Here is a 14,345-nt window from a genome sequence, read left to right as displayed (position 1 = left end):
TCAACGGTTCTCAATAAAAAGACTGCTTTCTCAACATAGATTAAGAAACAACTTTATTTTTCATTTGTCAATCCCATGATTGAAAAGACAAATTACTCCCAAGTAGACAAGAGGCATAATCTGAAACAAAATTCTGAAAATTTAGTTTGTGAAGTTATTACACTGCAAATCAAAGAAGGATCACAAAAAGCTGCAGCCAACATTTAAAACTGGTATAACATTCTACCCGAAGCTTAGTAGCAGAAAGTGTAAAGCTATATCAAAACCATGTCAGCCACAGAAAGGTAACAACAGAGGCATTAACTGTTGTGCCTTAAACTTAAGCATTTAAAATATCCCATTTCCCATAAAAGAACATTTCCCAGAAAAGAATTGATTTATTTAATCAGAAGACTATTAGCACTAGAACTAACTCTCCCCTTTCACCTCAGTTCTAGGTTTCCTTTAATCAACACTATCTCTAGCTAATCATTTGACAGAATTTGGCTTCTCAGAAGAGACTGTCATTTAAGCACAGTGTGGAATGGGAAAAAGTGTGTAGTTACAAGGGAACCTAGAATACAAAAGACAGTTGCTTCTGAAACTCGCTGATGCTTGAGAAATCAGAGACCCTCCATTAAAGTGGGTCTCATATGCCTGAGAGCTTTGTGCTTGAGGAAACACTTAGAGGTAGCTCTGGTTCTGGTTTATATTTAACTACAATTTGCTGTATCCTGTTAGAGGAAAGTTCTAATATTTTCAGCAAAGTATAAGCACTCAATTTCCTCCTGACCCACCCTATAGCTTCCCCATAGAAAAGGGTAAGAAAAAGCTTAATTGTGACTCCACATAATATAGCAGCTAATTCAGCAATTCACACTCAACTATGGATTGACAGGACTAGGAAAGGCAGCCTGGTGCAACGAGCTCTAAGAGCCAGACCTGCAGAAAGGTGGCGGTCTGGTGTGTCCACAGCACACAGGGAGAAGAGGGGAGGGTGAGCAATTAGGGTACACATATGAAGAAGTTCTTTTATGCATTTCACAGCACATTCTGCCACAGCAACAACATCCAAATCAGGAGTGGATTTGACTGCATTCTTTGATTTCAAAGAAGTCTGTGCCCCTCCCCCACTGCCCATCTACACTACATGCAACAAAGAAAGATCACTATTATCTATTTGAATACAGGGCCTAGAAGAAATGGGCAGGGATGGGTACAAACAGCATATTCTGTAACAAAACAGTTAAGTATTAAAATGAATGTTTCAGCTCTATATATGTATCACTCTGTAGTCCTGCGGACACATGAATATGGTCATATTTGAAAGAAGACTCAAGCATTAATACTGAATCCAAAGGGCAGTTTTAAGGGAGATACCAACAGTTGCAAATAAACTTACCAGAGTGTCAACCGTTCTACTCTGAGCCTCTTTCCTTTACTCAATACTCTGAATATCAAGTTAAAAGGAATAAAAAGAATCAAATATTCAGACCAAATTAATTATGTGCCACAAACTCTTTAGCATACAGAATATAATTTAAATGATACTGAAAAAATGTCCACTGAAGATTTCAAGGAGAGCCTTCCTCCTCTTTCCCTCTTAAAATAAGTCATTAAATACACTGAGTAACTTTATACTGTCATTTTTATCATAATATAAACAATTTCCATCATCCTGAATATTACTTTATAAAGATATATATTTTAAAAGGCTTTCAAAACATTTTTCAACCCAGCATTTGAGAATAAAGCATTAAAGGAGTTTTGTATACAGTAACACATTCATGTGATAAATGTATGAATTTACAACCATACATAATATATATGTATATATATATTTTTATATATAAAAACAAACTTGGCCAGAAGTTAAGGCTACCCACAAAGTTGTCCAAGTAAATTATGCTTGTCAAAACAATTACAAAATGAAAATCATACATGCATTTAAATCTAAACCACGGACAAAATAAGGTTCAGCATTCAAAGTTTTCAAATTAACTGCAAGAAAGTGCTACAGATATTTACATTTCCTTAATAAGTGTTCCCACAGTTACATTTAAATTTTCATCAGCATCAAATGTAATGTAACAAAAACTGAAACTTGTACAATTTGGTACCTGGTGCTCTTAAAAGAGAAAAGGTTGCAAATGGCAGGCAGCATCACTTACTGTGTCACACATCACAGTACAGTTCACAATACTGTTTGACCTGACACGTGCTTGAAATTCTAAGCCTCAAGAGGGACTAAGAGTGAGCATTTCATTAATAATTATACGTATCAGCAACCACATGGATAAAGGTTTCAGGCTTTTCCCACTCAAATCAAATAATTTAAGCATAGAACAAAATAAAACCAAAATATAAATGACTATTTCAAAACAACTAAGTCATTTCCAACATTTGCCTAAATATTTTACTTAATTTTTTTAAAAAGTATTCTGAATAAATGCCTCTTTTAAAATCAATTTCAGAAAATACGTAACTCAGAGCCAGAAGGCCTCTGACAGTTTTCAATGAACAGAATTTGCTGAGATGGGAGAAGTCATTTAACTAGCTCATGTATTATTTTAAAAAATAAGCTGGGAGAGCTAAATCTATATATATTTTTTAATTTGGTGAGTAATACATTTCCAATTTGGACATCTAAGAGTTCTTTTTTTTTTTTTTCTTTCATATTTCCAACCTTGAACAACATGTTTAGGATGAAAATTTTTATCAAATGGTAATAGAACCAAGATTTAAAAAACAATAATGCTTAATGCTAAGGATGTTTTTGTCCCTGTTGAATCAGAAAAGAAAATCCTATTTTAGATTCAATTGAAATTTAGTGTTTTAGGCACTATCTTAATAAACCCAGCACCCTTGAATACTAGCTCAGGCCTAAACAGATAATTATATTAGATTACTGAAATAATTTTTCTCTTTTAAAAGAGTTTGTTGATATTTAAAGATAAAATTGATTTAATAAATCAGTATTATATTTTGAGCAACTCAGAGCTTTTTCATGAGAGCTGATTCACCAAAAGAAAATTATTCCAACTCTCTACAGCAGAGTTCCAAAGATATTTACTAATACTCAGTGACATAACAGGTTTTTTAAAATAACTTTAAACATTATATCTCTAAAAGTTTTTTTAGGTAACAGCAACTAAAGAACACAATGTTTAAGATTAATACTAGTATACAAAATCACCTTAGGGAATTACTGCAAAATGCTTCTATGCCAACATGGCCCAGCATCTGTCTTAGTTCCTTTCCCTTCATCTTTGCTAAATAAACAAGACAAACAAAAAAACTTCTAGAAGGTGAGGCAGGTGATTGTCTTCGTGCACTCTCTAATGTAGACTGTGGCAGAAGATGAAGAGAAAAAATGACATATTTCAAAAGCCAAACTAGACCACAGAATACTTCCCATTGTTACGATCCAGTGGAATGCAAGCTAGGGACAGGATAGAATTTGGAAATTCGGCTCTGTGTTGATGGGTTAAGGCATTCAGACTCCCCAGTCATTTTAAAGAACACTTCCTGTTCCTGCAGTTTCCTGGCAAATTCTTCTTCCAGTGTCTTAAAAAGGAAGGGAAAAGGAAATTATGTACTGGTATTTCAAACAGAATTTACTCTGGTGGCCAAGATAAAACTATTTGCCCCAAACACATTCTCTGTATATTATCTACGGAAGAACAGACTGCTCAGTAGTTAGGATCAAAGGCTGTGCACAGCCCTAGGCTCAATTAAGTCTTGGCTCAGCCATACTAATGGCTAACTTGGGTCAATTACTTAACTTCTCTATCGTACAGAATCATTTCATTCTTCTGCTATAAATAGGGAAAGCACCACCTACACCTCACTGGGTTGCTGTGTGAGGATTAAATGTGATGATGATGTACTTAACACATACTTGTACTCAATAGATGGCACCTACTATTATCTGTGATTCCCATTTGGACTTACCATTTTCTATTTTTTATTTTGATTATTCATGTGCATGTTTTTTCTACCACACTGGACTATAAACTGTTTAAAGTTAAAACCTAAATCAGATTCAACATTATATCCCCATAATACAGAGCAAATATAAGTGCTTGACAAATATCTGAGGTATCAATGACTTTGCAGAAAAGTGATTCAGGGATAAAGTGCTGCTACAGAGGTACAATCAAAGTATAGAAGATGGAGGGACACAAGGTTTCTCAGAAGAAATGAAACATGAATTTAGTCTTGAAGTCAAGGTAAGAAATTAATAGACAGGATGGGGAAGGCATGCCAGACAAAGAAAGCTGAAACAATGCAAAGGCAGGAAACTGCAAAAATGGTTTGAATAATGGTGATTATACCCTATTAGAGGCCTGGTGCATGAATTCGTGCACCAGTGGGGGCCAGGCCGAAACCAGCTCTCCAACCACAATTCCCCAAGGGGTACTGGATTGTGAGAGGGCACAGGCCAGGCCTAGGGACCCCCACCGGTGTACGATCAGGGCTGGGGAGGGAAGCAGGAGGTTGGCCAGCCAGAGAGGGACTGCAGGCAGGCTCCAGGGCATGTCCAGCCTGTTTCGCTCAGTCCTGATTGACCGGACTCCAGCAGCAAGCTATCTTACAGGTCAGAGCTTCTGCCCCCTGGTGGTCAGTGCATGTCACAGTGACTGGTTGACCGGTCAACTGTCTGTCCCCTGGTGGTCAGTGCATGTCATAGCAAGTGGTTGAGTGGCCTTAGCATATCATTAGCATATTACACTTCGATTGGTTGAATGGATGACTGGACGACTGGACACTTAGCATAGTAGGCTTTTATTACATAGGCTACTGGAACAGAACCTGGGATCAAAGTGGTTAATGGAAGATGAAGCTAGAAAGGTTGATTGTGGCCAATATGTGGCACTATGAAGGCTTAAAAGTCATACTGAGCCCTGGCCGGTTTTCTCAGTGATTAGAGCATCAGTCTGTGGACCGAAGGGTCACAGGTTTAATACCTGATCCCAGGTTCAGGAACGTGGGGAAGACAACCAATTGATGGGTCTCTCTCACATTGATGTTTCTCTCTCACACATTGATGTTTCTTTCTCTCTCTCCTCCCCTTCACCCTCCCTTCCATTGAAAAAAATCAATGGAAGAAATATCCTCAGGTCAGGATTTTTTTTTTAAGTCAGAGTGAGGTATTTACATGTATTTCTGAAAGAACTAAAGATTTATCAGTACCACTATGACAGTATCAGAAATGTTCTTGAGGGTAAATATTCTGGTGATGGTAGGCAAGTAGGAAAAAAGAAAAGGAGCTAGAGACTGGAAAGCCCATTAGGATATTATTGAACAATGTTAAGCAAGTAGTAAGATGATACTATGAAAAAGAGAAATATTATGATTTAATGTAGGGTATCATGGAAATGAAAAATAATTCCGGTTTTTAGCCTAGACGGCAAGAGAACAGGAATGCGGAAAGAATATCTGTTGGTGAAGGGACTAGAGAGAGAGGGAAAGGGTGACACATAGATGAAGAAAAAAGGATGTTAAGTTTAGTTTTATCTCCACCGAGTTTACAATCTTTAGTCAACATTCAACAGGTATGCAATGACCATTATAATGTGCAGGAACTATTCTAAAAGTTAGGGATGTACCAGTGACCAAAGCAATAATGTCCTTGCTTTCAAGGAGCCTACATTCTTGTGAGAGAAGACAAACAATAAACAAATGTATCTGGTGGTGATGAATGCTATGACGAAAAACAAAGAAAGGTGAAGGGATAGAGTGTGTTTGAGGTGGGCATGGAGTCTATTTTCTATATAGCGATCTAAAAAAGAACCTTTGATGAAATGATATTGGAACAGAGGCCTGAATGAAATGAGGAATGGAACATCAAGGTGGAAAATGAGAGCTCTGAGAATGAACCAATAATAATAAAACAATAAACAATAGTAGCAATAATAACCATTCATTGAACCCTGACCACACTCAAGTACTGGGACTACTGCTGTGCACGCAGCACTTCTTTTAACTGTCTTAACCCCACTAAGATAAATTTTACAAATAAGGAGAACTAGACTTAGAAATGTTAAATAACAAAATTAATCAGTGTCAACACTGATATTTGAATCCAGATCTGTATGACTTTACAGAATTTGTGCTCTATACAACCCCTACTATACAAGTTTTGGGATTGTCCTTAAATATGCAACAGTTTAAGCCATGACTAGCTACGAGATCATCAAGATAAAGGACAGAGCTAAGGATGTAAAACTGGGAATGTCTACACTTCAGGTGCCTGGATGACAAAGAAAAGGTGATAAAGGGCACAAAGAAGCGAGTATATCACAAAAGTCAGGCAAGAAGAGAATTTTAAGAAACAAGATTTATAATCAGAACCATTAGATAATGTCATAGGACCTGGTTATTATCAACTCACTTTGTGGCCTGTTAAAGTTCAATTTGGGAGTTTGAAATGAAAGCTAGACTGCAAAGAGTTAAAAGAAACTAGAGAAAGAGACTTCTTCTCACTGTTTACCCTTCCATGCCTTTTGAATTCTGAACCATATGAATTACCTATTCAAGAATTTTAAAATAAAATTTAAATTAAAAAGCCACACTATCAACTGACTTGGTCATTTCACTTCCTCTAGAAACATTAACAAATAATAGGTGCTAAATTCATATTTCTGTAATTCACTGATTGGATGAATAGAAGAAAGGAATGGCTGAAATGTATAGCAGGCAAGAAGCCCAAGAGAAAATAAACCTTTAAGTTTGAGAGTTAACAAAGGGAGAGGATCATATAGTGGTAACAAGAACTGAATGGTTGACCAACTGGACCAGGCTATCAAACAGCCAAGTGCAAATAAGGAAAATGGGTAGCTGGTTAGATAAAGACAGAGAAGCCATTCCTATTTTATTACATAGCACCCAATGGCCTTGTAATCTGGCTCCGTCAACCTGTCTAGACCAAGCTGTCATTACTTCCTTCCTTCTCCCCCTCTCTAATGTCTACACATAGGAACACACTCCCCCTATGGGGAGCTACTTACAATTTCTGTACTTTCAGTCATTTTCTTCTCTGTGACTAAATTGCCTCGTCCCACCCCAATCTGTCTGTCCACCCAGGAAGCTCTTACTCATCCTTCAAGCCCCCCTTGGCTTACAAAGCATCTCCTCTCAGAAGCTTCCCTGAGTCCCCCACTCCTGAAGATCTAAGCACTCCTCCTCCTTGGCTGGCACACTGTGCTCCTCTCCCCTATATCTTGAACTTAACTCCTTCAGTAGAGCAATGATCCTACTGACCTGTAATTGCTTGTCACTAGATTCTGAACCTTTGGGGGACAGAGATTTTGTCTCCTCTCCCCTGTATCTCCTGCATCTGACACTCATTAGGTAAAGAGCCAATAGCTGGGAGGATGAGTGAGTGGGTGGGTGGGTGGGTGGATGGATGGATAGATACAAACATTTTAATTAAAGTTTTTAAAATTACCTTTTTCCTAGGTCTCAATTTCTCTCTCCATTCCTTTAATTCCTGGCTGTGCTCCTCATCTAACTCCTTTAGTTTCTGAGTCTCATGCTCCACCAATAGATGGCATTTTTCATTCTGGAAATAAAGTATGGGTTAAAAAACTTCAGATCAACAAAGTAACTTTTCACAAATACATTATCTTCCAAAATCATCAATTATTCATCAAACACTAGGCTATTACTGAGGTTCAAATTCTCCTCTAAAAACCAAGGGCCAAGAATTAGGAAATGAGTCATAGATTCATCTTTGCAAGTTTAGAAGCTAGGTCTATTACCACATGAAAAGAACTTAAATAGGTAGCATTGGTTTGATCATGCTTTTCCTTTCTAAGGTTTACTCATAACACTGACACTTCAGAAGGCAGCTTGTATGCATTTTACCTGTTGGTACCAGAATATGGGTTTCAGAAATCTTCTGGTAAATTAAGCAAATACGTAGAGTATCCAAAATGCATATACTACTATGAAATTCTAAACATTTTAGGCCAGTGGTCGGCAAACTCATTAGTCAACAGAGCCAAATATCAACAGTACAACAATTGAAATTTCTTTTGAGAGCCAAATTTTTTTAACTTAAACTTCTTCTAACGCCACTTCTTCAAAATAGACTCGCCCAGACCGTGGTATTTTGTGGAAGAGCCACACTCAAGGGGCCAAAGAGCCACATGTGGCTCACAAGCCGCGGTTTGCCGACAACTGTAAATTTAGGCTATCTACTAGATGGGTTGCGTATTCCAGGTAAGGTTCAAAAACAGTCCTCTCTAAAGTAATCTTTAAATTTCTTAGGGAAAAATTCTCATATATTTAGTTTATCACCTTTTTCATAAACCTAGAAGAAAATAAGCTATTTTTCCCTAAATGAAATTTCAAATTCAGAATCTGGTAACAAAACTGCTTACATCATTTTGAAAACTTTGTTCATCTTCTTTGCAAAATATACTAAAAATACTCAATACTACTTTTGAAAGACTCAAATTCTTAGGTTATAATTTAGTTTCATGCTATATTACAGTTATATAAAATCCAAACAAGTGCCTATGATGCTAAAGTGGTCTTATTTTCAGTCTGTAACAGGAAACAGATTCCAGCATTTCCATGAGTAAAGTGAAGCTTATTTTGGTTAGCTCTTATTTTCCCAAACCCGGTGCTGCTCATCTATTACCAGCTTTGTCTTAGAACTTCCATATCTAACCTGCAGCTGATGCAGCTCTCGGACATTGGCTTCACACTGCAACTGAAGATCCCGCATTTGATTTTCATGTTTTTGATGCTGAGCCATCCTCTCATTTTTCTGCCTCTTTTCTTCTTGAGCAGCAAACTGTAAAAGCAAATATGGTTAACAAGCAATGTAATTTCTGTATCTTCCAAAGGTATAATTAAGAAATTTACCAAAGCTTATAGTACAATAAATTCAAGCTGCATGTAATAATATATTGTGACTCAAGCTGGAGTCTATTTTATGGGGAGGGGAGGACTTCTGATTACAACCTTGTTCCTCCTATCAGCTTAGGGACTGACCTCAGTTAATTTGTGTGTGGGACTTCTGAAATATAGTGAGGTCATATGTTTTTACTTTAAAAGCTGTCCAAGTCATCTCATTCCCAGGGCTAGTTTTAGGATCAGTATAATCCAGGACCCGGTGTGGGGCATGGGAGGGAGGGCTCTGCCCTCTGTGGCCATGACCCTAGGAAGACTAAGTTGGTACATGCCATATATCTAGCCCCAATCCACAGAGCCAAAGTGAACATCAATAAGTGCAAGCTGCCTCTAAATGTTTACAACACTATCATGTGACCCTTCTAAAAGTCATTCAAATATTCTTAACCTAAAAGAGAAGACAGTAATTTGCTTATTTACCTGTTTAATTTTTTCACGGTCCTGATCTGGTGTGGCCGTTGAGTTAATTCTCAAACTTTTCTTAAACATGGCCATTCGAGTCTTGGCTTCACTACGCTGAATCTTAGGCAGTCTTGCTCTTTCTTGAGTCTGTCTATTTTTCAATTCCTCAATAAGTCGTTGATTGTAACGCTGCATTTGTTCTGTTTCCTAAGAAAGTTTTAAACAGAATCCAGTTGATGTAGATCTAATTTAACACTCAGTACCCATGCATATGTTCAAACATGCCATTTTGTTGTTGTTGTTTCCCAAAATTACTCTCTCCCTCACTGCATAAAAATCAGCAAAATATCAGCCAAAAAATAACTTCTAGGAAAAATGAGCTATTAGTAATAAGAGTCTTATGTTGAAGCTCTCTTTTACTAAGAATAGGGAGTCCACATTTTTAAGATACATGAACCATAAATGGAGCCATAATAGCTACTTTTGAGAGACCAAGATGAAGATTATCAAGGCCATTAGGCATTATAATTAGTTACCTTCCATGGAATTTGTAGAAAAGAAGTTTGCAATCAGGATCAACATACAATTAATAACTCCAAACTTCATCAAAGACATTTTAGGGATAAAATAAAGAAATCTGAAATGCATTCTCTAAGAAATATAAGTTTCAAAACTAAAATTCTCACTCTGCAAACTTTAAAATGAACAAAAAAGTAAATAAATTTTCCTTTCATTAACCTTCTCATGGCGCTTCAGTAACTGATGCCTTTGCATGAAATACTGATCTTTAAGTTGCTGTTTGAGCAGCTGGTGTTTTTCTTGTAAGTGTCGTTCTTCAAGCTCCCAAATTGCAGCTTCTCGAGCTAGAAGAAGAAAGCAATTTTCAAAAATGTCACTTTGATCTTTTTACTAATGTACTTTGGATTTCATTTTTTACACAAATTTACATAAAAGCGATCTATATACACTTACATACAAGCTGACATTCTGAGCTATAAATAAAATATTACCAATGTAAAGATAACATCTATTACTACTTTCAGTTCTGTTCTAATGTCCTATAACAGAGAATGCCATACCCCCTATACCAAAATTCTATTTAATCATCTTCATGAGAAATTTAAAAAAAAAAAATCTAAGCTATTTCTTAGGGGAAATAAGTGGTTAAAATCCCATTCTATCATGTAGCCATTAAGTATACCAACAATTATAAGACATAATGAGTATGTAAAATTATTCAGGTATATTTCTAGCATCATCTGGACAAAAAATGTTTTAAGGAATATATTTATTTTCACTTCTACTGTCATAAAGGAATTCTATAACTCACAGTATTTTATAATTTTTCCTCTTATTTACCTCAACTTTATCTTTCCCTCTACCACTCTAGCAAAGGAGAAAGCATTCAAATAATTTTCAAGGTATAGCTCCACAATGTTTCTGAGATATCATTTCATATGTACACATATGCTGCATAGTTTCACATACCTCTCATGAGTTGCTGCTTGTTATTCAGGCACTCTCTCTCAATATTGGCTAACTCTGCCTTCTGCTGCTGGATGATCTTTTTCAGAGAGCCATCTAATTCTTGTTGTTGCTTCTGAACAAACTCTTGTTCCTATTAGACATAGTTAACCATCAGTTAATAAGTATTTACTGAGCAAAACATCCATTTATCTGTATGACTGTATATATTAATGGTTATCAAGATTTCTAAACCAAGTTTTTAAAGTTAGTGAAATTTTTAAAATACCAAGATTATATAGTGTATATATAAATGTATTAGTCACCCAATTCAAGCCTAGAAAAAAAGTACTAGAATACATATTATTCTAAACTCATCATAAGACTAACACATACAAAAGAAGTCTATTATAAACTCATAATTAAAATGCCCTGTTACACTGACATCTTTGGGAAAATAATAAATTTACATCTTCTAAAACTGACTATTTCAGTATGGTGTGGATAAAACAAGAACAAACAAGGAATGCCTTTTAGAAAGAAAGGCAATAAACAGCAAATAAGTAAAACAGATGTCAGAATTTTAAACACTATTTTTCTGACAAATAAAGAGTTAGGAAGAAATACCATGCCTATACGAATAGAGAAAGATAGTTTCTGTATCAACAGCCTGTGCTTAAAAAGAACAATAGTTTGAGGACTTAATAAGAAATAGTCCATTGCTAGAGAAATGTGAACTAGGAATAGGAAAGTGAGCTACATTTATAAATCTATAAACAAAATTCCTTATAATCAGAGAATTCTTCTAAAATGTTTGGAATTCACTCACTCTTTCAACAAATATTTACTGAGTACATACCATGTACCTAAATACCAAATTTATGCTTTAAAAATATCCTTTGGTTACTTTGTAAGAAAGGATAAAGTGACTTGTGATCTTTATGCTAGAAGATTTACAGAAGAAAAGAAACAACATCCAAATTGAAGAAATGTAAATTTTGCCCAGGAAATGTTTGGATCCCTACCCCTCTCTTGGCAGTTACAGCAGTTTGTGATCAGCTCAAGGGACACTCAGATCAATCTGAGTGTAGATTAAAAAGTAAGTGGTGAAGCACCATTTCACCTGTAAGTCCTCCTCTTGCACATCCTAGAGAAGATAAAGCCCTACCATCCTTTTGGAACTAATTTTGGGGCCTCAAACAGAGTCTCATAGATCTAAATCACAACCAGCCTGGCCTTCGATACACAAAGAACAAGTCTAGCAGTGTTCCTCAAGCCCCTGCATTACTACTGTCCCTAGAGGTGAAGATCAGGTCTTACCATTCAGGACATCCTGTAATTCAGAGTCACAAAAGCTGCTGTTTCATCTGCAGCATAATTTGTATTTTAGCAAAAATACAAATATACAGTAGCAAAAGACTAATGAATTGCCTCTATAAAATAAAATTGTCAACTTAACTACGGATACCTATATAACTTTATCACAGCAAAAAATAAAGTAAAACTAAATAAATATTTAAATTCAGCTACATAGAATAAGGTCTTTTGAGAGTTTTATTTAAAGAGATGCAAAATTGCCATGCCTATCTTTTACGCAGTTACAAAAAGAAAGTTGTTCAAGCTTCTCCTTGTCCTACAGCAAATATCAATTATAATAAAAATTAAATTGTTTCAGCCGAAACCGGTTTGGCTCAGTGGATAGAGCGTCGGCCTGCGGACTCAAGGGTCCCAGGTTCGATTCCGGTCAAGGGCATGTACCTTGGTTGCGGGCACATCCCCAGTAGGGGGTGTGCAAGAGGCAGCTGTTCGATGTTTCTCTCTCATTGAAGTTTCTAACTCTCTATCCCTCTCTCTCTTCCTCTCTGTAAAAAATCAATAAAATATATTTTTAAAAAAAATTAAATTGTTTCTCTAATTTCATTATAAAATTTCTATATGCAAACTTATTAAATAAATTTACATTAGCTGGCAGACATATCAAAGGGTTTTCTTTTGTTCAACATTTTTTGTCATTGGTTGGCAAAGAACTTAAAAAAAATGTGTGTGGTCCTGGCCAGGTGGCTCAGTTGGTTGGTTGCCCCATACCAGGGGGCAATCGATCAATGTTTCTTTCTTTCTCTCTCTCTCTCTTCCTTCCTCTCTAAAAATCAACAAAAAGACATATCCTCAGGTGAGAATTAAAAAAAATATCTGTGTGTGGTGGACAGAAACAATGGGTCCAAATTAACTAGCATAAATATAAATATTACATTTAGACTCAAAAAAATCAAGTGCAAAAATACAAGATGGGGCAAATTTATTTGTACATATTTATATTGAAAATTAAAAAGGTATATGCAAATCAGTGCCACTCAAATGCAATTTCTTGTCAATGCCAATTTTGGTCACATTCTGTAATATCACTGTAATAATATGTCTAGATAAACAATATAAGAATTCCATTAAAAGAAAACCTTAAGTATGCAGTGGGCCCCTTCTCTTAGTATTACACTTTCAAAAGTTCAACAGTAGCCCTAGCCAGTTTGGCTCAGTGGATAGAGTGTCGCCCCTCAAACTGAAGGGACTTGGGTTTGATTCCAATTAAGGGCATGTACCTGGGTTGCAGACTCGATCCCTGGCCCCAATCAGGAATCATACAGGGGGCAACCAATCAATGTGTCTCTCTCACATCAATGTTTCTCTCTGTGTGTCTCTCCCACTCCCTTACACGCTAAAAATCAATGGAAAAATATCCTCGGGTGAGGATTAACAAAAACAACAAAAAACATCACCACCAGAAATCATGCTACACAATGAATGACTGAAGGAGCTACAGAAGCATGCTGTGAAGCAGCTAATAGTAAATGAGGAAAAAGAAGAGCTAAGACTGCCTATGGAAGCAGGCAGAACTAACATTGCTCTGGTCCAGAAGGTAAAATACGAATCAACAGGAAAGAGTCAAGGTAGCAATACATGGAAGAGCTTCCTAACAACTAGTTAGCAAAAACACAAGCTGCCTTACAGAGCTATGGACTTGAATAATTAAGCAGAGTCTGAATGATTACACAGTCAAGAATAATGCATAGAAAATTGTTTATATTAAAGCTAAAAATACCTGAAAGGTCTTTTACATACTAATTAATATATTTTATTACCTCAAAAGAAATGAAATTTTAATATTATTGAACTTTCATTAAATTTCCTAACTCCACAAGCCAAGTACAATATGTTCACAATGGAATTTTTTAATTAGAAATTACTCTTAAGCTCTAAATGAAAAGTTATGTTACATTCCAAAAAGACTGTACAAATTACATTCATCCAATTAAAAAAAATTAAGAGATGAATCTCATCACTGGAAGTAAAAAGTATTTTTTAAAAAGACACATAAATTGTAAAATGAGTGCCCATTAAATGTACAAGTTTGAATTTTGATAAGTAATTTTATCATATTAATCAGATATCTATGAACATGAAAAATACAACTTTGTGTTTTAGAAAACTGTAAGAAAGGGTTATAATATATTGGGCTATTTGTACAGAATTTGATCATTTTAACTCAAAAGAAAATCTAAAAAATGGTAATGATCAGA

At 35.8% G+C, this 14,345-nt stretch overlaps 1 protein-coding gene across 2 annotated transcripts in view; it reads right to left on the bottom strand.

The window, feature by feature from the left end:
* Positions 1-36: 36 nt before the first annotated feature.
* The window catches only part of SLK (STE20 like kinase), a 53,632-nt gene continuing 39,323 nt past the window's right edge, over positions 37-14,345 (bottom strand). For both annotated transcript variants that reach the window (XM_079793681.1, XM_079793682.1), the window contains 6 exons: positions 10,798-10,927; positions 10,048-10,172; positions 9,328-9,516; positions 8,663-8,788; positions 7,433-7,546; positions 37-3,546 (listed from right to left, as the gene is read on the bottom strand). In XM_079793681.1, the coding sequence (XP_079649807.1) occupies positions 3,400-3,546; positions 7,433-7,546; positions 8,663-8,788; positions 9,328-9,516; positions 10,048-10,172; positions 10,798-10,927 (831 nt within the window). In that variant the 3' untranslated portion in view covers positions 37-3,399. The remainder of the gene's footprint in view (positions 3,547-7,432; positions 7,547-8,662; positions 8,789-9,327; positions 9,517-10,047; positions 10,173-10,797; positions 10,928-14,345) is intronic.

Source organism: Cnephaeus nilssonii, assembly GCF_951640355.1.
Source record: "Cnephaeus nilssonii genome assembly, chromosome: 16".
NCBI lineage: Eukaryota > Metazoa > Chordata > Mammalia > Chiroptera > Vespertilionidae > Cnephaeus > Cnephaeus nilssonii.
Note: the sequence above shows the minus strand (reverse complement) of the source record. Positions and strands in the feature narration are given on the sequence as shown.